The sequence below is a fragment of the Candida jiufengensis genome (genome assembly GCF_024610255.1).
Source record: "Candida jiufengensis strain CBS 10846 chromosome Unknown scaffold2, whole genome shotgun sequence".
Taxonomy (NCBI): domain Eukaryota; kingdom Fungi; phylum Ascomycota; class Pichiomycetes; order Serinales; family Debaryomycetaceae; genus Lodderomyces; species Lodderomyces jiufengensis.
Window position 1 is genome coordinate 1,431,093 of NW_026261561.1, and position 25,862 is coordinate 1,456,954.

The 25,862-nt window shown below is 26.3% G+C and overlaps 10 protein-coding genes across 10 annotated transcripts; 5 read left to right on the top strand and 5 right to left on the bottom strand. All coding sequences in view use genetic code 12, as the record gives it.

Annotated features, from left to right (window-relative positions):
* Positions 1 to 134: 134 nt before the first annotated feature.
* On the top strand, positions 135 to 1,790 carry ALG8 (dolichyl-P-Glc:Glc1Man(9)GlcNAc(2)-PP-dolichol alpha-1,3-glucosyltransferase; the record flags this gene model as incomplete). The annotated part of the gene is made up of 1 exon (XM_051764262.1): positions 135 to 1,790. One exon carries the CDS (start codon positions 135 to 137, stop codon positions 1,788 to 1,790), a length of 1,656 nt encoding a protein of 551 aa, XP_051619710.1.
* A 4,630-nt stretch (positions 1,791 to 6,420) lies between these two features.
* On the top strand, positions 6,421 to 8,373 carry STP1 (Stp1p; the record flags this gene model as incomplete). Its single annotated transcript, XM_051764263.1, has 1 exon — positions 6,421 to 8,373. One exon carries the CDS (start codon positions 6,421 to 6,423, stop codon positions 8,371 to 8,373), a length of 1,953 nt encoding a protein of 650 aa, XP_051619711.1.
* Positions 8,374 to 9,827: 1,454 nt separating this feature from the next.
* Positions 9,828 to 11,519, top strand: RAX1 (Rax1p; the record flags this gene model as incomplete). The annotated part of the gene is made up of 1 exon (XM_051764264.1): positions 9,828 to 11,519. One exon carries the CDS (start codon positions 9,828 to 9,830, stop codon positions 11,517 to 11,519), a length of 1,692 nt encoding a protein of 563 aa, XP_051619712.1.
* Positions 11,520 to 12,137: 618 nt separating this feature from the next.
* On the bottom strand, positions 12,138 to 12,856 carry RPL19A (60S ribosomal protein eL19; the record flags this gene model as incomplete). The annotated part of the gene is made up of 2 exons (XM_051764265.1): positions 12,138 to 12,696; positions 12,837 to 12,856. 2 exons carry the CDS (start codon positions 12,854 to 12,856, stop codon positions 12,138 to 12,140), a joined length of 579 nt encoding a protein of 192 aa, XP_051619713.1.
* A 612-nt stretch (positions 12,857 to 13,468) lies between these two features.
* Positions 13,469 to 13,795, top strand: KGF54_003654 (uncharacterized protein; the record flags this gene model as incomplete). Its single annotated transcript, XM_051764266.1, has 1 exon — positions 13,469 to 13,795. The coding sequence occupies one exon, from the start codon at positions 13,469 to 13,471 to the stop codon at positions 13,793 to 13,795; it is 327 nt and encodes a 108-aa protein (XP_051619714.1).
* Positions 13,796 to 14,125: 330 nt separating this feature from the next.
* On the bottom strand, positions 14,126 to 15,835 carry ADE2 (phosphoribosylaminoimidazole carboxylase; the record flags this gene model as incomplete). Its single annotated transcript, XM_051764267.1, has 1 exon — positions 14,126 to 15,835. One exon carries the CDS (start codon positions 15,833 to 15,835, stop codon positions 14,126 to 14,128), a length of 1,710 nt encoding a protein of 569 aa, XP_051619715.1.
* Positions 15,836 to 16,153: 318 nt separating this feature from the next.
* On the bottom strand, positions 16,154 to 18,244 carry TEC1 (transcription factor TEC1; the record flags this gene model as incomplete). Its single annotated transcript, XM_051764268.1, has 1 exon — positions 16,154 to 18,244. One exon carries the CDS (start codon positions 18,242 to 18,244, stop codon positions 16,154 to 16,156), a length of 2,091 nt encoding a protein of 696 aa, XP_051619716.1.
* A 1,373-nt stretch (positions 18,245 to 19,617) lies between these two features.
* On the bottom strand, positions 19,618 to 21,894 carry KGF54_003657 (uncharacterized protein; the record flags this gene model as incomplete). The annotated part of the gene is made up of 1 exon (XM_051764269.1): positions 19,618 to 21,894. The coding sequence occupies one exon, from the start codon at positions 21,892 to 21,894 to the stop codon at positions 19,618 to 19,620; it is 2,277 nt and encodes a 758-aa protein (XP_051619717.1).
* Positions 21,895 to 22,581: 687 nt separating this feature from the next.
* Positions 22,582 to 23,478, top strand: KGF54_003658 (uncharacterized protein; the record flags this gene model as incomplete). Its single annotated transcript, XM_051764270.1, has 1 exon — positions 22,582 to 23,478. The coding sequence occupies one exon, from the start codon at positions 22,582 to 22,584 to the stop codon at positions 23,476 to 23,478; it is 897 nt and encodes a 298-aa protein (XP_051619718.1).
* A 232-nt stretch (positions 23,479 to 23,710) lies between these two features.
* Positions 23,711 to 25,396, bottom strand: MDS3 (Mds3p; the record flags this gene model as incomplete). Its single annotated transcript, XM_051764271.1, has 1 exon — positions 23,711 to 25,396. One exon carries the CDS (start codon positions 25,394 to 25,396, stop codon positions 23,711 to 23,713), a length of 1,686 nt encoding a protein of 561 aa, XP_051619719.1.
* Positions 25,397 to 25,862: the final 466 nt, after the last annotated feature.

The window sequence follows — 25,862 nt, forward strand, 5'->3', positions numbered from 1 at the left end:
AATGTATATTAATTAATTGAAATATTTGATACCTCTTTAAAACGCGTATCCGATTTTGTGTTTGTAAATTATTTTTCACCAAACAAATTTAGAGTCAAGTTTAGTTAACAACATTTTGGATTATTATTTCAACAATGGCCAAGAATGGTCCCATATCTCAAATAAATCCAAGTGAAGAAAGACGATATAGTCTAAAAAACATTTGGATATGTTCCTTAGCATTAAAACTACTATTAATGGTTGGTTATCATTCAACTGATTTTGATGTACATAGGAATTGGCTAGCTATAACTAATAAATTACCACTATCTCAATGGTATACTGAAAATACTTCACAATGGACATTGGATTATCCTCCGTTTTTTGCATATTTTGAATGGGTACTATCACAGTTTGTACCAACTATTGTCAAAAATGATGGATGTTTAGACATTGTATCAAAAGGTCAATATGGATTACCAACTATATATTTCCAAAGAATTACAGTTATTGTTAGTGAAATTGTATTATTTTTAGCATTACAATGGATAATAGATACATCATCTTCATATTCAATGAAGAGAAGAATGTATGTAGCTACTGCAAGTTTAGCACTATCACCTGGTCTTTTGATAATTGATCATATCCATTTTCAGTACAATGGAATGATGTATGGAATATTATTTCTTTGCTTAAATAGTGCAAGATTAGAGAAGTATTTGTGGTGTGGATTTTGGTTTTCTGTTTTGCTTTGTTTTAAACATATTTATTTATATTTGGCACCTGCTGTATTTGTATTTTTATTAAGATCTTATTGTTTGAATTTATCATGGAATAAGAGGAAGAATATTTTCATTAATTTATTGAACTTGATACAGTGGAGAAATTCAATAAAGTTGGGTGTGGTAGTGATTGGAGTTTTCGCAATTGCATTTCTACCATTTTATAATACATTACCTGAATTATTTGGCAGGTTGTTCCCATTCAGTCGTGGTTTAACTCATGCATATTGGGCTCCAAATATGTGGGCGATTTATTCTTTCGTTGATCGAGTTTTAATCCAAGTTTACAAGAAAATACCAGTCAGTCGATTCTTTCTTCTTAAGATTTTCAAATTTGATTCAAGCCTACTACAAAATGATGAATTATTGAAAACTTCAACAAGAGGTATAGTTGGAGATATTGAATTTTTCATATTACCTCAAATTACAGCAAAACTAACATTCTTATTAACTTTATTTTATCAAATCATGGCATTAATCCCCTTATTCTTACAACCAACATATAGAAGATTTATAGGAGCAATGACATTATGTGGGTATGCTTCATTTTTGTTTGGATGGCATGTACATGAAAAAGCCATATTGTTAGTGAATTTTCCAATGACTTTAATAGTATGTCGTGATGTTAAATTATTGCCTGCTTATAATTTATTAGTCGCTTGTGGGTATGCGTCATTGTTTCCTTTAATTTTCACATGTAATGAATGGCTAGTTAAGGTGATATATACCTTTTTATGGTACATTATTTTTTACTTCAATTTTAAAAAAGTTACAAGAATACCGAAAAACAAGACTAGTGGAGTTATTGTTGATAGAATAGTTAATGGATACATACTAAGCTTTATATTGGTACTTACAATAACTACATTGATTGATTTATTAAAAAATAAATATCATGTTTTGAAGAAGTTTGAATTTTTGAATTTGATGATATATTCAACTTACTCCGCTATTGGAGTAATAAGCAGTTGGAACGGTATGTGTTGGCTATACTTTGTTGATGATTCTATTTGGAATGATAGCACTTAATAGATAATTCTTGTCTTATTTATAAAAGTATAAGATTTTAGCATCTTTCACTATAGTTTGTTTTATTATCTTCTACTTTCAACATCGCGCTCAACAAAGTCCTTAGCCCGTATCAAATCGTAAAGGTATTGACCTCGATTCAATTGAGAACTACGTCCATCGGCTTTTTCTGTATTTATTATTTCGCAGCAAGTTGTTCAATTTGAATGAAATTTGCTGCAAATTTTTGAAATTTTAATTGCTCTGAAAATTTGAAGAAAAGTCAAAGTTTACTAGCTTAAGCAAAGAAGAAGAGGCAAAAAAAGTCATCAATCATAATTTAGGTCAGTTTCCCCGATGGCAGAAGCTTCAAGAGTTTGATATAGTCAATGGTGAATCCTTTAATTTTTGCGGTAGCAGTAAATGACTTAGAAAACCATGCAATTTTTTACACTAAAAATTGGTTCCGTGGTCTAGTTGGTTATGGCATATGCTTAACACGCATAACGTCCCCAGTTCGATCCTGGGCGGAATCATTTACCCAAAACCTTCAATTTTTTTTCTTAGTATTCAATAGCATTATTCAATACTTTATGTTACTTTTTAAGTCATGTCAATTAATTGTTAATTGTCAGTCTCGACGGGTCATAACAACTCTCATTTTTTGGTGTAAAATTATGTCTCGAAAATAATGCTTGAGAATTGGATACACAAAACCCGTATTTAACTCGTCTAATTACACATTGTGATAGACATGAAAGAAAATTAAAAAACTACCATAAGTATGAAACTTGGAGAATATACGTATTGACCTCTCAGTTCTGATTGTGATACTCTGCTTTTAATGTTTCTCATCAATCTTTCTTGAATTTGGGGGAAATAGAAGGACAAAATTAACATAACCTATTACCTTTTCGATTAAAATTTCGTATCTTTAAATATTTCTGTTTATTAATCAATTTCTGATTTTGTTATCTATTGATGCAAAATTATACTTGAAACCGAAAGCAAAAATTAAGGATCAAAAGATAAGAAAATATTCAGGAGTCAAAAAAATTTACAAAATTCGGTTTTGCTTACACCTTTTGTTTCGAAGTTAAAAACTCTTTCATTGTCAATCTAAATCTCAATTGATAATGGAGAAACACATCGTATGATCTGGCGATTACTTATTATATTGTTTAATTTTGGCTTCTCCTTATTATTCTCTAGATTTGATTACTTAGTGAGGGCTTTGATCTGTATGATTGTAACGTTGTTACAAAAGATTTTCAATGGCTTTTCAATGGATCTTCGATAGATGACTAAAATATTTGGTAATTTGAAAAATTCCAAACTAAAAAATTAAACTTAATCTAAATATCTAAAAATTTGAAAATTAAGTAGCCGAGGGTATATAATGAACATTTCGAAATTTCATATCAGAATATGTACGAGCATTCATTTCATATCCTGCAAAAATACAAGTCACTGATCTGCTGGATCTGTTCATATGTTTCAAGATTTGCAACCAAAATTAAAAGTTAAAAAATAAAAGTAGCACAAGATTTTGAAACATTCCAAGAAAAGAAAAAGAAAAAGTTCGTAAATATCAATTGATATTATGTCAAATTTAAAAATAGAAGCAAAATTAAATTTAAAAATTTTTCAATTTTTAGTCCAAATAATTTAAACTTTTATATGTCTTAAAGATTGACAAAATATAAACCACACCAAGCTCATTGATTAGGGTTTTTAACCTTGAATCTAAAAAACCTTAATTAGTTTGGTTATTAAAACCTAACTCCATCAAAATAGCTACAAGTCATCAAATATACCTCAGCTGCAATTGGTTAAGACACTTCTCAATATAATTCTGAATTTTTCAATAAGCGCATCTATTTAATTGAAAAGATGGATCCTTTCTACTCTTCACTTCGTCTATACACATCGTTAATTGTTCTTAAAATTTGTATTTACTTTACAACATCAATTGTGTTCCACCAGGACAATAAGTACCTTGATGATATGTAATATATTGCATTATTGAAGGGCGTCTTTGCATAAGAAGTAACAATCACTCAATCGGCAATAAACGTTAGAAGAAAGAATTTTGTTCGATTAATTTAGAGTTTTTAAAATTGTGGAGTAAAGCAATTTTGTCACTTTTCAACTTTTTAAGTATTTGACGTTGACTTGTTTTGAGTTTAGGCTGCGGTTATGTGACACAAGAATATTGTTTCTTTGCGCTATTGATGAATAACTTCTCAAAATTATTTTTTCTAACAACCACCATTCAATTGCAAATATGGTTTCTCAATTATTGCCCAACAATATTCCACTATGTTATTACTTATGTACTACATCATCTCTGGTTCCTTGAAACTCAGCAAAACAATAGGACCAAGTATTGATATTTGTCATACACACTGTCCTTGAAAATTGACAATCAATAATATTTATTGTATTTTGATCAGACGCAATTTTACTTAATAATCGAGAATTTAAGAGAACAATCGGATTTATTACAAGTCTACTAAATCCACAAAATTGATTTTAGACAATTTTCAATAGTTTTTGTGCTTGAACTATTTCCCAATTGATGTAATTGTCATTACTTGTAACCGCCTTTATAGGAAAGATATAATTGACAACGAAACACTAATTTTCTCAATCAGATAATAAAGCAACTGTTATTTGATAATTAGAGATCATAGAACCAGTAGCTCAAAAATATTATGGTGGAGTGAATAATTTTGACGTTGTTTACCGAAACCAAAGTTCACAACTTCTCTTTTGAAAAAAAATTAAAATCGTCAATCATCAACTCGACTAAAATTTGTATTTTCATTTAGACGTATAATAACTTAAGCTTAAAATTTATCCACACTTATTTTAGTTTTTCCTAAACGATCTTTGAGGAAATTCAAGAATCGATATTCCCCGAGATATAGGACTTCAAGATCTTAGAATTTTAATCATTCAATTGAATTTTAAATCATCTTAGGTTCTTTATAATTGATTTCAAGATTTCGTTTTAGATTACTCTCAATATAAAGATAAGACACTTATATTATTGCTATTTTACGATACATATCTATTGATGAAAATGGTTTGTAACAATTCCCCCTTCTTTTTATGATAATTTACAATTTGAAACCTTCTACAATTTTTAGTTTTTCTTAATGATTAAGATTTAAGTCGTTATACTTATTCTTCTAACCCACAATTAGGCTTACATGTATGATGGCTTATCAAATGGTGAGATATAAAATTTATTCTATTCAATTACTAATTTTGTGTAAAAAAATTCAAAATGCCCTACGAAAAAATGGTGATTCAATAGAATATAACCTTCTTATCTATTAAACACTTTGATTAAATTAATTTATAAGTCATAAGACTATATCTATTTTGAAGGTTTGTTAAAACATTTGGATGACTAGTGATCATCTTTATCTCATTTTATAATTCATTCCTTCTTTATTACTTCTAAAAATAAAACAATTTTTTTCCCATTGGAATAAAAGAAAAAAAAGAAACTTATTTGAAAAATCTGTCATCTCGGATAAAATATACTTTTCTTTAATCCGATGCATATTAATATTTATAATATTAACTAATAAAAATTCAAAGTTAAACTGTGGTGGTGGATATCAATAGAAAAGTGTTTAATAGTAATTTTGACAGTTTTATTGGCTTGATTATTTTCAATATTAAATTCATAAGTCTAAAATAAATACTTCAAATAAAACTTTAAAGAATTCTAAAATATTTTTCGTACGGCATCAAAAATTTGGTCTTTTTCAAAATTAAATTTATAATAATATTTATAACCTTATTTACATTAACATAATACTTTATCTATTAAGATGAATCAAATTAAACATCCAAACAACAATAATCTGTTCTGTTAAATTCGCTTTATTTGATGATCAACTTGATGTTAATTGTATTAAATATTTAATTTCCTTTTATTGTTCTTCTTCTTCAATTTGATTTTGTATTGTTATTTTAATTGTCGTGATTTTTATTTTTAGTTTATCTTTCAAAATTAATTTAGAATAAATTTAAAATTAAAAGGAGGGTTTAATAGAAAGAATAAAATTGTGAATAAAGAAAAGTTTCATAATCTTTCAAGTCAAATTTAAACTAAAGAATTATCATTTCTCTTTGTTATTTAATTATCCATTATCACATAATATCTAATTAATTTAAATACAATTATTATTATTTGATTAAATTTATAATAAATAATAAATATAAATCAATTTTTCAAATTTTTTATATAAAATATTTTTTTATATTTGAAACCTTTTTGGAACTTTAATTATTTCAGTTCATTCAACATCTTATTTGAAAAAAGAGGAGATACTTTTAGAATTTATCATTTAAATAAATTTGATCATTAATATATATCATCCATATACTTTATGTCAACTGTATAATTAAAAGAATATTTTATTCTCATATTTCATATATAATAATTTTGAAACTTTTCCCATATTAAAAAGAAATTAATTTATTATTTGAATCAATCGCTATACAATTATAACTGCAAAATTTTTAAAAAAGTTAATTAATAAAACACTTTAACTCGTCGACATTCAATTCACCTATTCAACTAATTATTACTATCAAGTTCGACTTTAATTCTATTCAAATCAATAAAATGTCAATATTATCAATAGGATTATTTAAATCCTTTTCAAATGAGGATTTATATACTATTTCAAAATCATATCCAATAAACTCATCAATTATATATCAACCATTTACGTCAAAAAGTATCTTAAACTTACAATTCAACATCCATAAATTTTTAAATAGATTAATTTATGGTACCAAAAGAATTAATGAGTTATTTCCATCAATTAAAAAGATAACTAATATCAACAATCAAAAAAGATTATTTCCTGTTTCAGCATTTCCAATAAATTGTGCTGCTGATGATTTAGATTTAGGTTTTGATGGTGGTGATCAAATTCAATTTTTCAACAATAATAATATAACTGATATACAAAATAATCATCCAGAAAATGATTTACATCATGATAACTTAAATTACAATAATTATTCTTCAAATTTTAATAACCCAGGCTTTAACACCAAAGGTGGATTTAATGATGATATTGTTACTCCTTTATACCAACATCAATATCAATATGAAATGCAACAACAACATCAACAACAAATGCAACACCAACAACACCACCAACAACAACAATATCATCAACAAAACCATATTCAAAATTTACCAATGTTTGATGATTTCTTTGAAGCTCATCAACATCACAATCACAATTACATTTCAAATAAATTCAATGAAAATATTTTTGAAGCATCAACTAAAAAAAGAAACACAATGGATGTATTTGATATAATGAATAAATCAACAATTTCATTTTCACCAAAGACAAGTAAATTAAGTAAAGATCAATTAAATAATGTAACATATGAAGAAACTTATCAAAGATATCAAGAATATCAAGAATATGAACAACCACCATATTTCGATGATTTTCAGAAACCAGAAAATGAATCAAATGGTATCAAAATTCCAAAATTAAATAACCACCAACAAAATCAAAAGTGTTACGAAAATTATTTACAACAAAGTATTGGTGGTACAACTTCATCTATTTCTTCAGCTGATTCATTTTTAAGTCCCTTGGATGATGAAATTTTTGGTAAATTCCTGAAGTCTTCTCCAGAATCTTTCAGTTATGATAATAATAAATTAACTTTACATTCTCAAAATCAAAATCAAAATCAATCTCAATCATTGCCAGCACAATATCAAATTAAACAAGAACCATCAAAAAAAGTTAAAAAGAGAAAGTTAGAAATATCATCACCAACTATGTCATCATCCTCATCAAATGACACAAATGATTCAGATTTACCTATTTCACCAACAAACACAATCTACAAACAACCAAAACAAAAATCCGAAAAACCATCACCACCAACTAATAAAAAAGTAAAATTATCAACAAAACCAAAAACCAAAAAAATACACATCAAAAAGGAAAAAGATACCTTATTATATAACGAAGAAATGCCAACAATAACAACCACAAGAACAAATAATCAAACAGTTCGTAAATTATCATATACTACAAAAACTGGTAAAATAGATCATACTTTTGAATGTCCTCATTGTGAAGCAAATTTTAAAGTAAAAGGATATTTAACTAGACATTTAAAAAAACATAATTCATCAAAAGCATTTATGTGTCCATTTTATCAAGAAAATGGTAAAAATGGAACAAAATGTCATCCAACAGGAGGGTTTTCAAGAAGAGATACTTTTAAAACTCATTTAAAAGCATTACATTTCATTTATCCACCAGGTACAAAATCAAATGAAAGAAATATGTATAGTGGTCGATGTGCAGGATGTTTTCAATTTTTTGAAAATAATTTTCAATGGTTAGAAAAACATATTGAAACTGGTCAATGTCAAGGTACAGTACAATCAAAAGAACAAATTAATGAAAGATTAAATTCTTGTTCTTCTTCTACTACTAGTGATGATTTAGCTGAATTGATGGAAGATAATGGAGATGATGAAGAAGAAATTGATGATGTTGATGATGATGAAGATGAAGATGATTTATAAAAGTTTTGAAATTGATTGTTTGGTTTAATGCTGGTCATTTTGTTTAATAATAATTTCTTAAAAGCTTTGTTGTGAATATTTTTAAAATGTTTTAATTTTAATTAATAATAGTAATAATTTTTATTTATAGATTTTTTTTTTTTGAAATTTAATAAAAGAAGTTCGATTTTTAAAGAATTATTGATTTGTAAGATTCGTTTTATAAGATATTCAAATTTAATAAATTAATATCTAGTAACATTACCCTGCTTTTCATTTTCTAGACGATGTTGTATTTGTAATGAATTAAATATTAATCAAATTTTCGATTTCCCTCGTATTTTTGTAACAGATTCTCAACAGGAAAGTCATAAATTCAGATTAGTAAAGCTTAGGCCCAATAAAAAGCATTTGTCATAATATTTGAACTAAACTTGTCCATTCTTAAAGTTTCGTTACAAGTTAATTGATTTTTTTCGTCTAAATTTGGTTGCCAAAATTGTCAAAGTAGTGATTTCTAACTGCAAAAGATTGACGAGAGAACATCTCTAAGACTATTTACTTTAGTCAAAAACCCTCAATTTATTCAAAAGCTTTCCTCTTTTCCACTCCTGGGACTTTATGGTGACAATTTAGTTGCTTCAATAAGTTTTCTTCATTTCGCTTAAATTTTGCAACAAAATGCTCGTTGCTTAATTGCATAATTTTACAGTTTCTAAGTATCAAAGTTTTTCAATAAGAGCAGCATCAAGTAGCTCAAAACTACATTGCTATTACTTCATTTACAGGGTTTACCAGAACATACTTACATATTCACGATTCAAGATGTGTTGCGAAATGTAGTAAAAAAAATCAATTTATTGATAACAACATGATCAATAAAAATTTAGAACTTTGAAGCGATGGTGAAACACTACATTATCTCAAAATCTTTTACTGATTACTAGTATTTATTTATCCTGAATAGTCCCATAATAAGACTAATGTTACATTCTAAAATTATACTTCGTAATAAAATAATAATAATTTTCAGTTGAAAATGTAAATAAATAAACTTAAATAAAGAAAATATTAAATAGAAAGAATGTAAACAATCTTAAAAAATTAATTAGTTACGAAAAAAAAAAAAAATAAAAATAAACGAAATCAATAAAAAGTTTTTTTTTTTTGTCTAAGACATTAAACATATTTAGAAGATAACAGACCGAATATAATCAACTTAATCAATCATCATCTACATTTATACTTATTATTCATCTTCATCATATCTTTTAATACTGTTGTTTCCATTTATTTAGTTTTATTAAGCTAGCCATTCTTTTAATTACACAATTTATCATCACTTTTTATTACGTCTTCATTTCATAAATATTTCATTTTTTTAATTGGTTCATTTTATTATTCATTTATTATATAGGTTTACAGTCATAATTCATTTACAATTTCAAAATATATCAACTACAATTTTATAAATAATGTATGATGAAAAATATCAACTGAATTTTCCAAATTCAAATTATTTATCAAATTTAAATAATTTAAATGGTACAAATCAATCAATACAATTAAATAGATTACCTACTTTAGGAGAAATATTAGCTAATAAATCCAAGACACCAGTTGATTTATTTACATTTTATCAATTTATGCAAGATGTTGAAGGAAAAGTTGATTATTTAGATTTTTGGTTTGATTTAATTAATCATTTAAATTTATGTAAACATTATGTTAAAGGTTTAAGAGATTCAATTATTAGACAATCTTCACATTTTAATAATTCTTCAGATCTACATAATCAACAATTAACTAACCCTACAAATCAACAACAAAATACAACTGGTTCATCATCTGATTATAACAGACAATCATTTTTCCAATCTCCAAATGATATAAGAAATTCAAATCCTATAAGTGAAAAATCTCAAAAACATAAATCTTTAAGTTCTTCAATATTATTGGATCTTATTATAAATGATAATATTTTAGAAGAAAATGATTCTCATAGATTATCTGCATTTTTAAGAGGTGATATAAATTTAGATAATATTGATCCAAAATTAAAAAATTTAATTGAACAATATAATACAGAAATTGATCAACCTGCAACAGCCACAAGTCATCAAAATGTGTCATCACCACCAAACTTAAATAAGACACCGCCATTATCAAATTCACAATTTAATTCATCTCATAATAGCTTAGCAAGATCATCACCAAGTTTTTTACAATCAACATCATATAAGCCACCACAATATAATCCTGAAAAAAGAATAAGTTCAAACTCTGGATTATTTACAGATTATGATGATTCAGATATTGATCATCATCCTCATTCAAATGATTCATTATATGAAAATCAATTGGATATTGGACAAGCTGATCGAGTAGTTAATGCATCAAATTATGTTTCATTACAACAAAATAGTAATTCTAATTTATTACAAAATCATCAAAACCATAGTCCACAACAAATACAACTAAATAAAAAAAGAGAATCAACTATAAATCCATCACTTTTAGAAAAATTAATTAAAGATTCACCTGCATTATCAACAAATAATAAATCATTTATAACAAGAGAAAATTTAAAAGAAAGTTCACATAATTTATTATTAAAATATTTTGTAGAAGATTCAGAAAAAAACTTAAACCTCCCATCAAATTTGAATTCATATATTATAAAATCTATTGAAATTGATGGTAGAGATGATCCTGATATTTTTAATTATGTTAAAAATTATATTTTCAACAAGTTGGAAAATGATCATTTACCTAAATTTTTGGATTTTATGGCAACAAGAAATATAAATCATTCCAACTTTATAAGAATAGTATTAGGTTTTTTCTTTTTATTCATTGGATTTTGGATAAGTTTTATATTCATTTTCTTAAATTATAGAAAGGGATTAAGACCAGTTATAGTTGTACCATTTTTAATTGGGTTTTATTTCATAATGTCATCCATATATTTAGTTGATCCAGTAATGGCTTGGTTTGGTATACTGGAAACTTTCTCAAAAAGTAATGGTAAGTCATTGTTAAGGATAAGAGAAAAATTCATATATAAATTTATATTAAAAAGAAGTTTATGGGTTTTGTTTTTAATATTATTATTTACTGCTATTTTAACTACTTTGTTTAGTTTAGTTCCTGGTCATCGTTTATAATTTCAATCTTTAGTTTTTTAATATATATGTAATTTTGTAATATGGTTTTATGAATGAGTTTCAATTTTAGTCTGTAATTGATGAACTTCGCTTCTAAATCCTGTTGTACTATGACCTAGCAGTAATCGAGTTATACTGACGAAGAAGTGACCTTTCAGAGCCAATTTCTCATACAAATTACATTCACTATTTGATCATTATCAATGTGAGAGTACTTTTCAACTGATTGGAGGTAAGTCAAAAAAATTTGAAATTTCGAAATTTTCATCTATGAGTCTATTATCAACCCCATCTTTTGGTTATATTATCTTTTGGTTATATTATCTTTCTCTCACATCTAATTTGTGAATTAACAATTCAACTAATAAATTTTAAACACAAGTATCAGAGTAATGAATTACAACAACAAATAATTTTTCAGAATGAACTATTTGTATTTATAACTAAGATAAAATGCTATTTTACATATTTCCCCAGTTGAAAAAAATTACCCCAAAGTCTGTTAAGACCAAAACATCGTATTTCATATTAAAACTTTCTCTTCAAGTACTACTCTCCTCAAATGATATTTAAAACAATAACAATAATGAATAATATTTACTTAACAAACTAAGAAATTTATTCAGCATCATCAGCCAATAAAGCTTCTCTTTTATCAGCAATTCTTTGTTGTCTTCTTTCTCTAGCAGCTCTATTTCTAACTCTTCTTGCTTCAGCTTCATCTTTAAGAGCTTTTTCACGTAAAGCTTCAGCTTTAGCAGTAATAATATGTTCAACTAATGATCTTTTATGTTTAAAAGTATTACCTTTAGCAGCTTTATATAAATTATGATATAAATGTTTATCAATTTTACCGGCATCTCTATATTTTGCTAATAATCTTCTTAAAACTCTTAATCTTCTCATCCATAAAACTTGTGATGGCATTCTAGCATCTTTTGTACCTTTTCTTTTACCATAACCCATATGTCTACCAGCTGATTTTGATTCTTTTAAAGCTCTTGCTCTTGATCTAGAATGAACAGTATCTGGTTTTTTGACAATAGTACCATTTTTATATAATTTTCTAATTGCTTGTCTTGAATTAGCATTGGCAATTTCTGATGATTCATTTGGATCTAACCAAATTTTTCTTTTACCAACACCAATGACACTAGCAGCAAGTCTTTTTTGAGTTCTTAAATTAGCCCTGAAATTAAAAATGTTAGTATTTTAAAGTTTTAAATAAGATGATATTAAAGATGAATTGGGATGGGTGAAATTTCAATGACTTTTGAGAATATATAATATGTCCCAAATTATGTTCTATTTGAATACACAGATCCTAAGTTTGACATTATGATTTGTTTCATTTATTAGTCGCTAATCGGCTGAATACTCATTTTGATGACTTTTGCCGTTGATTGAAAGTTGAATAATTATCTTGAGTTTTTGATCCAAACATTTAATACTGTTTTGTAGAAACATTCAACATTCTGATTAATCTTATTCACTCCCATGTAATCTTCCCATTAAGATCCCGTCCAATCTTTATATTTAATCTATTTCAAACATACATTTTTACTTGGTTTAATGTATTGTAATAATACTATTTTAACTGAAATTTTTTTTCTCTTTAGAAGATTAATTTTTTCACTGAGTTTGAGTAAGAGAGAATGAGAGAGACAATAGTTAAGAATTTTTATTACACAATAATGACTCTTACTAACAAATAAAATTATTAACTATGTGCGAGTTTAATTTGTATGTGATTATGTAATTTATTACTTGAACATAAAAATTTTAAGCCCTATTAAATAGCAAATGCACGTGGTTTGCACGAGACCAAAATATACGAGTTATCAAATATCATCAGAATCATTAAAGTATCACAAGATCATCTCATCTCAAATCTATTGAACCATTCAATTAATACATAATTAATTGATTCATCTATACCAACATAAGAAATGGCTAAATCATTAAGATCAAAATCAAAGTTACAAGCCAAAAGTGTGAAGAGAAAAGGAGAATTTTCAAAATTTGTAGATGATAGAAATAAAAGAATAGCAGATAAATTATTAATAGAGACTGCAAAACAAGAAGAAGCTAAAAAACAAAAGAAAGCCAATGAAGTAAATCAAGTTGAAGAAGAAGAACCAATAAAAGAAGAATCAATGGATGTTGACAATACAAAAGATAACAAAAAAATAAGTACATCTGGGTGGAGAGATTCAAATTCTCAAAGATATAAACAAAGAAAACAAAAAAGTGGTAAAATTAGAAAAAGAGGTTAAACTACCTCAAAATTATCTTAATCTAGTATTAAGGTGTTCATTTTTAATCGAAGGGTTGACAAGTTTCAAGAAATTTAGACAGATTGAGTAGTCAAGGACAGTACTTTACTCAATGAACGGATTCATAAGGATTTAATTTTAGCTACATTGCTTCTTGAAGGAGACATAAATTAATCAGACTTAAACACTATACTAGACGAATAAGCAAAAGTTACGGCATAGCATTTTCAGTTCTATAATTTGTACATTATTTTACACAGTTAATTTTACGAAAAAGGTCATAATTAATACATTTATTTCTTAGTCTATACAAACTTTCACTCTCCATAATCAAGCTTTTTTCAATTTATCAGTTAAATAATCTTCATATCCAATTTCTTCCAACGTCTCAGCTTTACTTAAAACTTCCAGTTCCATATCACTCATATATTTACTCATTTTATCAAACCATTGATTATCATAACTTCCTAAAATTCTAATAGCTAATAAAGCAGCATTTGTACTATTATTTATAGCAACAGTAGCAACAGGTATACCTCTTGGCATTTGAACTATAGAATGTAATGAATCAACACCATCTAATGTTGATCCTTTTACTGGAACTCCTATTATTGGTAATGGAGTCATTGCTGCTAACATTCCTGGTAAATGTGCAGCTCCACCTGCTCCTGCTATTATACATTTTAATCCACGATTATGAGCTTCAATTGCATATTGTGACATTCTATGTGGTGTACGATGAGCACTTACTATAGTTAATTCAAAGGGAACACCAAAGTTTTTCAATATTCTTGCTCCTACTGACATTACTGGTAAATCTGAATCTGAACCCATTACTATTCCTACTAATGGTTGTTCTTTTGGAGTGGTTAAAGATTCTGGTATGGTTGATGAATTACCTAATATATATGATAATCTATTTTCTGCATCATCCATTGATGAAGTTACTATATTTATATGACCCATTTTTCTTTCTGGTCTTGTAGTTTTCCCATAAAGATATACTGAAGAATGAGGAGTTTCTAAAGATCTTTTACATATTTCTAATTCTTTATTTGGAATTTTAGAATCTCCTAATACATTCAACATTATTGCATTTGTTATAGTTGTTGAAAAATCAGTGAATCCCTTTGGCATAGGTAAACCCGCCACAGCTCTTACATGAGCTTCAAATTGTGATGTTACACATGCGTCAATAGTATAATGACCTGAATTATGAGGTCTTGGAGCAATTTCATTGATTAATAATTCACCATTTTCTAAAAGAAACATTTCAACTCCAAATATACCACAACCAGGAAAAGATTTTACAGCATTTTGAGCTAATAATGATGCCTTTTTAGCTATTGTGTCAGTAACTCTTGCTGGTGCATATACTAAATGACATATATTATTTTTATGAATTGTTTCAACTGTTGGATATGCAAATACTTCACCTTTCATTGATCTAACTACCATTACTGCTAACTCTTTTGTGAATGGACACCATTTTTCTGCATAAAGTGGACGATTTGATAAAAATTCTAAAGCTTTTGGAATTGTTGATTTATCTTTTACAACGAAATTTCCTCTACCGTCATAAGCTAAAGTTCTTGATTTTAACATAAAAGGATAACCATATTCTTCACCAATTTGTTCCAAATTTGTAATGGTGTTTTCAACAACTGGTTGTGAATCTATAACTGATACTTTATTAGAAATTAAATGTTCTTTTTGTAAATATTTATCTTGAATTAATTTAATAGTTTCAGGTAAAGGGTAAATCTCTAGGTTAGGAAATTGTGATTGTACTTTTTTCAATGCATCAACATCAATATGTTCAATTTCAACAGTTATAATATCTACTTTCTGAGCTAATTTTAATATAGATTCATAATCAGTAAATGATCCATCAACATGAGAATCTAATGCATTTATTTGTTTTGCTGGTGAATTTGGTGCATCTAAGATTACTGTTTTGATGTTTAATCTATGAGCTGCTTCTACTATCATACGACCTAATTGGCCACCTCCTAGTATTCCAATTGTTTTACTTTCCATTGTTCGTTGTGATGTAGTAGTTATAATTTGGGGTTGTAAAATAAAATAAAAGATGAGATTGACTTGAAAAATATTTGGTGCGATAAATACTTTATTTTGAGACACAATATCAGAGTCAGAAAAAATTATATTATCAATTTATTATCACTTACCTCCTAAGAAGTATCTTAAGGAAGAAGCACTTTACGAAAAGATTAAATAAGAATAATTATAATGATAGTAATAATGATAATGATAATGAAGTAAAATAAACCGTTTATTAAAAATACATAAAATACATAAAATACATGAGGGCCAAAAGAATTGAAAAGTAGAAAGTTATAAATACATAGGCATAATTGAATTATTATTGTAATCTTGATATTGAAATTGTTGTTGTGACATTTGTTGTTGTTGCTGTTGTTGTTGCTGTTGTTGTTGGGGATGTACACTTGGATATACTACTTCGTTGTAATATGAATAATCATTTGTTGTAGAGAATCCACTGTTGATTGGTAAATCGTTATTATAACTTGATGCATTGTCAAAATTCATATTGTTTATTGTAGTTGCATTTGAAGAAGTTGATGGTAATCCGTTCCAGTAATTTGACTTGTTAGTTGATATAGATGAAGCAGTAGTTAAGCTATTAATTTGAGATACATCATTATTTGAAACTTTTTGTTGATTTTGTAACAAGATATTTTCTTCATATTCAATCATTTGAGCTATAACGTTATCATTAGATGAAGTTATAAAATTAAAATTTTCATTTTGATCATCACTTATAATTTTTTTAGATTTTAATTGTTGTGGTATAATAATTTGAGTAGTTTTAGTTAATGCATCATTTAAATCAATAATTTTAGCAAATTCCCATAATATTAATAATTTTATATCTGATTTTGATAATCTTTGTTGTTGGAATTGTAAATTTACTTCATCAGAAGTTGATTGATTTGGATCATATATGATTTGCTTGATTGTTAACCCTTTAAAAGCGTTTATAACTTCTATTTCTGATTTATTTATTAATTTACTTAAAAAGATTTTCCAAAATCGTGGTATGAATTCTATATCTTGATTTAATTTTATATTTTGTTCTTCATATTTAAAAATTTCAACTCCATAAGAATAAATAAATACAAATGATTTATAAGTTTTATTTAATATTTCATCATTTGGATTTTCAAATTTTATCATATAATTTGAATTAAATCCAGTTTCAATACTATGAATTGAAGTTAAAAATTTAGTTGGGAAAATTAAATTCACCATATTATGTAAAATAGTAATATGAGAACAATTTTTAAATAAATTTAAACCAGGAAATCTAGTTGACATATTTGCACTTTCATTTAATTTAACTTTTGAAACTTTTTCATTATTTTTTTGAATAGATAAAATTATTGAATTATTTTCCCATTGATTATTTATTGACATGAAAAATTTCACAAAATTGAAAAAAATAGGTAATTGAGTTGGTTGAACTGATAATTGATTATTTGATTTTGATTCTTTTCTTGATTTTTCTTGTAATGGTACGGCCATTTTTCTTTTTCTTGATTTATGTGAGGTTGTATTTACTAATAAATTATTTGAACCCTTTGAAAAGTTGACATTGGTATATTCATTTTCGTTGTAACTAACAGTTGTTTTATTTATATTTGATGATTTTTTAATTCCACCTAAAGTTTTTTCTAAATTAATTTTATGGAAAATTTCTTCAAAATTTTTATTTATTTGATTTTCTTCTTCTTTTGAATTAGCTAATGGTCCATTATTTATTAAATTAATAATTTCTAAATTATCTTGTAAATTTTTTATAACTTGTATATGTGATGAAACTTGTTTTCTTGTTCTTAATTTACCAGTTTTACATTTTATATAATCTGATATTAATTCATTTCTACCACATGATCTACCTGCAATTTTGATTTTAATTAATCCATTTTTGGGGATTATATTTAATGCTTCTTTGAATGCTTGTTCAACATCATTTGACCAAATATTATCATCACCATTATCAATATTTAAATTTCCAACGTCGTTATTCGATTGTTTTGAATTTTGTTTTTGAATTTCATTTTCATCTTCTATTGAAACTGTTAATTCATTATGTAATTCTGGATTTTCAGTAAAATTAGTTGATCTAGGCATTTCTTTTCTAGTTGAATTTGAAGATTCATGAATCTGATATAATTGATTACCCTTTTGATCTAATGCTACATCAACAATTAATGGTAATTTACTGTTGTTGTTGTTCAAAGAAGTCAGTTGTTTGGGCGGCCTTTGTTGTTGGTTGTTATGATTATTATTATTTGATTGAATTAACATTTGTTCTTCCAATTCAATATCTTTTTGAAATTGTTTTTCAAATTTATCAAGTATGGAATATTGAGTATATGATGAATGTTGATTGGGATCCATTATAACCATTAATAATTTTGCTGTAATATTTAAATAATTGTTTGTGAGAATTTTATCAGTCTTGTAATGAACGTATGAAGTTTGTTTATTTTTTGAAAAGAAAATTGATTAAATTATTAATAATATATATCTTTAATAATGAATGTATAAGGGTGAGTAAAATATATAATTAATAATCTATTAAAATTTGGTTGTTTAAAACAAGAGGTAGTATTATAGCAAATATAATTTATTTGATAAATTCAAAAAGAGGAGAATTAATTTATATTTATTTTATTATTGATTAGAGAAGAAAATAAGAATAAATATTTATTCTTATTTTTTCGTGCCTTGCATATTATTATTTATTATTAACAGTAAACATTACATATTATATATACAAATTATAAGCAATTGGAAAATATAATAATCTAAAGGTAAAGTGAATACTCCAATTAAGTCGAAATCAGGTTAATCATCATATTATAATATTCGATTATATTTTATTTACTAGCAAGAGAAGGAGCTTTTTTTTCAATTTTATTCTTTACAAATAAAAAACAGGCGTGTTTATTGTTTTGTTTTGTTTTGTTTTGTTTATTTTAGTTAAATTTTGTTGTACCTTAAATTTTGATTTTTACACTACTTTGTTTTATTTTTTAAATGGTCTAGATTTAATATATATTTATGATAATCTTTTAATTATTACAACGTAATGATATATACTAAAATTGAAGTACCGAATTCTTTTGTCTAATCTACTCAAAGTTTAATTCATTGCTTGGCTTAGTCAGGTACCTTATTAATAAATTATTCCTTCTTTATTTGAAACATCTCAAAAGTTCTTTACAAAGAATTTTGAAAAAAATAATATTTTGTTGTACTGCATAGGACTACCATGAAAAATAAATTAAAAACAGACCATAATTTTATTATAAGACCAAATGTAACATTGAATATTATTTTTAGAATGAATATTTCAAGATTAGAGATACAGATAAGAGATAAGAGCTTATTTATATAGCTCTACGCTGAAGTTATAATTGACAAGTATGGATGCTGTTTTTTAAGTCTTACTTCCTAATATTTTCAAAAAAAGAAAGTTTTGAATTTTGACATCTATCATTTTTAGACTTGCATATTTATTTTTATTTTTTATTTTAAGGTACCACAAATTTATTTTGCTATAAATAAAGAATAAAGAATTAAACTAAAAAAAAAATTCATATATGATCTTCGTTAAATCTAGAACAAAATGTATTTTTTGAAAACCATCATCTTGAGCTATAACATTTGACAAATTTGTGCTATTTACAATTTCACTAATTATAAACGGACTTGTGCTATACTTATAAATCCACAAACAATATATTTATTCCTCACTATATCTAAAATTACCTATTTAAAAATTTATTAAACATTAATTGATTTTCATCATTTGTAGATACTTCATCAATTTCAATTTCACTTAAATCATTATCTTCTAATACTTGTCTATAATCATATATTTCTAATTCATAATTTTTTTTCCAAATTTTCCATCTCTTTACAATATTAAAACTTAATTTATTTTCCGATAAAATTGCTTGACCTAAATTATTGATATCCTGAGTTAAATGTTCTATTGATTTGTATTTGTATTTTAAATTTTCTTGAATTATTTCTTTCAAAGTTTTGACCAGAGGTGTCTTGGGTTGATAATTTAATATTGTTTGATTTTTATCGTACCTCATATTTAAATTATCTAGTAATTTTTCAACCTTTTTAGAAACTGGAAAATTTTCCAAATCTTTTATATCCAAATCAAGTTCCATTGAATCTTTTTGTAATAGTTGTCTATCAATAGTTAACGAATTAATTGAAATCAATTTATCTAAATCTTGTATTAAATTATTTGCAAAATTCAATTTTTCATTAATTTGTTGAGTTTCATTAACATCACTCATTTCATTTTCTAAATTTGATGAATCATATAATATTGAACTTGCTGATATTAGGTTATTATTTTTAGAAACTAATGATGCACCATTTTTCAATTCTCTTTTTAAACACCAATATCTACATATTTCATTTGCAATATTTTTTAAATCTTTAAAAATTTGTTCTCTTGATCTATTAGGTAATACTTTCAAATCCAATAATTGATTTGTTGATTCTTCTGGTAAACTTATTTGATTTTCAACTTTTAATTCATACATTATATTAATTAATTTATCACTAAATAATTTTGGAGCAATAGGACTATTTAATTCAGTTTGCCATTTGAAAATATTTAATTTATTTGCTACTTTCTCATTACTACTTATTCTTTCATTTTGTTCATTAAGAACTTTTGTATCTTTAAAATATTGTCTTGTCTTGTGTATTCCTTCTAATATTAAATTTGTACTTGTTGTTGAACTATGTTTTTCACAGTATGATCGTATAGTGGATTTGTCATTTATAGCACCCTTTATACCCTTTGTCATTTCCATTTGTAAACCAGCTCTTTTGGCACATGTTACATGATAAGCTTGAAAACAGTTTCTACCTGCACATTGTATACAAGCACCAACTCTTTGTTTACATATATAACAAGTTAATTTCCATCTACTTTTTGGGATATTATCAATACCTTCAATTGGTTCCATATAAATAGGGTTTGCAAAATATAATTCATTAATCCATAATGCACATATAACATGACTCCATAAACTACTATCTGATTGTTTAAAAGCTCCAGTTGTACTTGGACAAAATACACATTCAGTAGTTTTGTTTTTGTTGATCATACATTTCCTACATAACCATTGACCTTCGGGTATAAAAGCAACTCCATAACATTCTTGATGAACTGCAATATCACATCCATCACAAAATACTATCGCATTTGTGTTATCACAATCACTATCGTTACAAACAGCGCATCTTTGATCATATATTGATCCAGGTACTATTCCATCATCATTTCCATATTTTGAATTGTTATGACCTATAGTTAAATATTTCTTATTTGTAATATCGTTTTTTTGACTATGTTGTGAAACATTAATTAATTTCATTTGATTTTCTAATACTTTCCATTCATTTTCTAATAGACTTATTAAGATTTCAAAAATTTCTGGAGTTATCTTGATAACATTTCTAGGGTTGGAGTTACGATCTTTTAAAAATAAATAGTCTTGTTCATCCATATCATAATCTACTAGTAGTTTTTTTTTATTCAAGAATTGTTGTATTGTTGACTCTAAATCATTTGAATTTTTGATTAGGTTTATAGGTAGTTGAAATGGTCGTATATATGTATTTTGGGTATTTTTATCATTATTTCTCGTAGGTTCTTGAAATCCATATTCTAGTAGTTGTTTATTGAATTTGATATTTGGATTGGGTATTACTGGTTGTATTTTTTCAAAAGTTGGAGCTTTCAAATGAGTATTTGTGGAAGGTGGTTCATCGTTTTGTTCAATTGATAGTGACTGTTGTTGAGAACCCGAATGTGATTGTGGATGTGGGTCAGGTTGTACTTGAGGTTCATTATTTATTATAAATACTGGTAATAATGCATTTTCATCTAGATTTGGATATAATTCATCTAAGTCTCTTTCTTCTCTTGGTTTTTGTAAATGATACGGTATTGTATAATCAGCTTGTTTTACTGAATTAACTTTCGTTGATCCATTTGATATCATATAACAAATTTATTGATTATAAATTTAAATTTTTGATAAGTGTATTTCGATCTGTTGTTTACGTATTATTGATTCTTTGATTTTGTAATACAAATATATTTTACTATATTTTTACGAGAGTCCAGTTCAATGTCGTGTCACAGAATTTAATATGTTTCAAGACAATAAATTTGAAATATAATAAATGATGTAAAACTGCATATTGATTGAAATGAATAAGAAATTTATTTTGCAACAATATTTTAATGATCAAATTCCAAAACTTTCACGATAGCTTATTTAAGTAAGTCGAGTAAAGCTTTTATTAAAATCAGGCTATCATAAAAGTCATAAATTGCAAAAAGAAATACTACGTAATCAATTGTCAATGCTACCACTAACTAACATAAAATTGTTTTTTTAGCAATTTAAGAAATTAACTTTATTATACATAATAATTTAATCTGGAAAAACAACGTGTAAATTGAAATTTCAAGTTTACCCCGTTCAATTTTAAAACGAACCCCCTTTTGTGACAAGTTTATTTGGTCATGTTAGGGGCAATGGAAAAAAATAATTTAATATGCTAATAATATATAGTATACTATATATATATAAGTACAATTTCAACATCAAAAAATAGGTTACATCAATTAACGCAAGATTTTATTAACAATTTACACTTAAGCATATCAATTAAAGTTAAAAATGTCAAATAACGAATATTACTCATCAGGAGATCAAGGTACTTATAACAAACCAAATGAAAGATTAGAATCCAATCAAAGATCAACTTCAAATCAACAAGGTGGTGAACAAGGTGAAAGAGGAATGTTAGGTTCAATTGCATCATCAATGCTTAGCGGAGGTAATAATAACCAAAGTCATGGTTCCGGTGGAGCTTTAGGAGCAATTGCAGGATCTTTATTGGGTGGAGGATCATCAAATCATGGATCGAATAATTATGGACAAAATCAACAAGGGAATCAACAAGGTGGTATGTTAAACAAAGTTGAAGGTTTAGTTTCAAATTATTTATCAGGAGATAAAAAACATGGACAAGGTCAAGGACAATATACTCAACAAGGACAAGGAAATTATGGTTCACAAGGTAGATATAATGATTATTCATCATCACAAGAACAAAGATATGATAATATAAATAGTGGTAGAAATGATTATGGTGGAAATAATTATGGTGGAAGAAATGATAATTATGGAGATAGAATGGATAACTACGGAGGAGGAAGAAATGACAATTACGGTGGTGGTAGAAATGATAATTATGGTGGTGGAAGAAACGAAAACTTTGGAGGTAGAAACGATGATTATGGTCAACAAGGTGCAGGATTTGGTTCATCACACCATAAACATCATGAAAACAGTCATAATTCAAATTGGAATACTAATGTAGGTCAAAGAATGGAAAATGATACAAATCAAGGAAGATATGGTAATGATGGACCAGGTAATTTTGGTTATGCTGGAGGAAATCAAGATAGTTATGGTGATCGTATGGAAAATAGAGGAAATTATGGTGGTCAAAGTTATTCTACTGATTATGGAAATAGAATGGAAGGTGGTAGAGGTGGTGATCGTTATTAAACATTGAATAAATATAGGTTTGTTTAGTAACGAATTTTAAAATGAATTAGTAAATATATTGTTTTGTAAATATTGTAGCAGAATTGGAAATAATGTCACTCTAGGAATTATCTAAACTGAATTGATTTGATTTGAGTTTTTAAATTGTCTCCGTAAGCATAAAGTGTTAAACATCTTATAAATCATTTGAAAGAGACCTAGACAAATCACAATACAATCATTAAATCGTGTGTTAACTTTTAACTAAATTATATAGCTTATTAATCCTAATAACTAATTTCAATTCATTAACCAATATAGCAGCATCTAATATAGCTTCAATTACAATATCATTAATACTATTAATAGAATTTGGATCAACCAATTCTTCAACAGTTATAAAATTTAATTTACTTCTTCTATCTTCATTTTCATCATCTTGTAAAGCTTTATTTATTATTGAACTTCTATCAAAAATAGATCTTACTCTGGGACCAACATTTGGTGCTGATAAATCTTCACTTTCTTGATAAGCTAAATTTATTTGTTCTTGATCATTTTCATCAAATTCTCTATCTTCAACAATATTTAAATCTGAATATTTTTGTAAATCTTCTTTTTTTATTTGTCCTTTGTTTATAAAATATATGAATTCTTCATATTCCAATCTTTGTTCCGAGCTTAGATTTGATAATATTTGATCTTCTTTTCTTTTTAAAATAGTAATTAAAATTTCTAATATTGAATCATAAAGTAATGGAATTTTATAAAATTTTGAAATCATAAAATTATCTAATAATGTTGGAGCTAATGACCATTTACTTCCAATTTGTCCAGTATAAAAAAATTCACAAAATGCTTTCACACTATTTGTTGAAAACGGAAGATATAATTTTCGAGGCACTAATGCTGGTTCCATTGGATATGTCTTTTTTTCATAATCAAGAATGTCTGATTCAGTATCTGATTCTATTTCTTCTTCCTCTTCGTGAGCTCCCTCTTCTTCATCCTCTTCATCATCGACATCAATTTCTGATGGATGTCTTGTTGAATCACTCATTTCAGAACTACCAACTCCAGAATCTATTGAAGAAAGTTTTAAATCTGATGATGCACTTCCAAAATTAGGTCTTAAGTTAGGAAATGGTGAACTTCTTAATTCATTTGAGACACTACCTTGACCAGAATATGAAGCTCTTGGAGATGAAAAAGGTGATTCTCTTGGTGATTTTCCTGTAGTTGGTATATTTCTCAAAACTGATAATGTATGCATTAAAGATGATCTAGGTGAATTATGATCTTGAGAACCAGCTCTTGATGTATTTTTAAAAGTAGTTTGAGAAGGTACTGCAGGTATTGGCTCAGTGGGTACTGGTGGTTGAGGTGGTAATTCATTTATTTGAGGTTGAGTAATTTTCTTCTCTGTTTTATTAGTTGTTGGTTTATCCAAGGATTCTTTTGATTCTTGAAATGGAATTCTAAAATGTGGTACTTCACCATAAGATTTTTTGTTTAAATCCTCACTTGAATCATTTGTTAATTTTGTCCAATCACCCTTTAAATTATTTGAAAGTCCAGCTTCAAAATTTTCAGCAGCTAATACATAACTTCTTGCTAAAATCAATGCAAAATATTTACCCCACCTTTTTAATAATACTGCCATTGATACAGGAATTCTATCTCCATTACATGAAATAACTTCAAAATCAGATACTTGATCTCCATATCTATCAAATGCATTTCTACCTAAAGTTACTGCTGCTGGTGGATATAGTGATTTTATATTTGAAGATTTTGGTGCTGCATAATGAACATAATCATCAAATGATATTGTTGTATGTATAGGAACTGATGCATTTCTTGTTGGTTGTTTACTTAGTGGACGTGAATGAATACTTGATGTTTCTGATATTGAAAATTGATGTACTTTATCTTTCATTATGATTAAAGCATAATAATCTTTGATTAAAAGGCTGTAGTATTATTATTTAATGTATTAAATACTGGTTGAAATTATTTTAATAATTAACATATGGAATTTTGTTACAAGTAAAAATTACGAGATGGTAGCTTTTTTATATGGTAAGAGAATGCTTGTGTTTCTAATTCTTGGATTCCGATCCGATTTTATCAACATTTGTCAATCTCTTGAGCTCACTAGATCTAGGAGGTTTCATACGTTATGACATATTAAAGTAATAGTAATTATATTGAATATAACCTTTGTCAAAAAAAAGATGTCTCAGATTTGATCCGTAATTTAATGGTTATTGCTTTTTCGGATTTCAATTGCTATTGTGGACTCAGAATTGTGTGAAAAATATACAATTAATTTAAATCATAGTAGACTTGCTATTTGTAATCATGATGTATAAGAAATTAAAGTTTGATATGTTGCTGTGGAG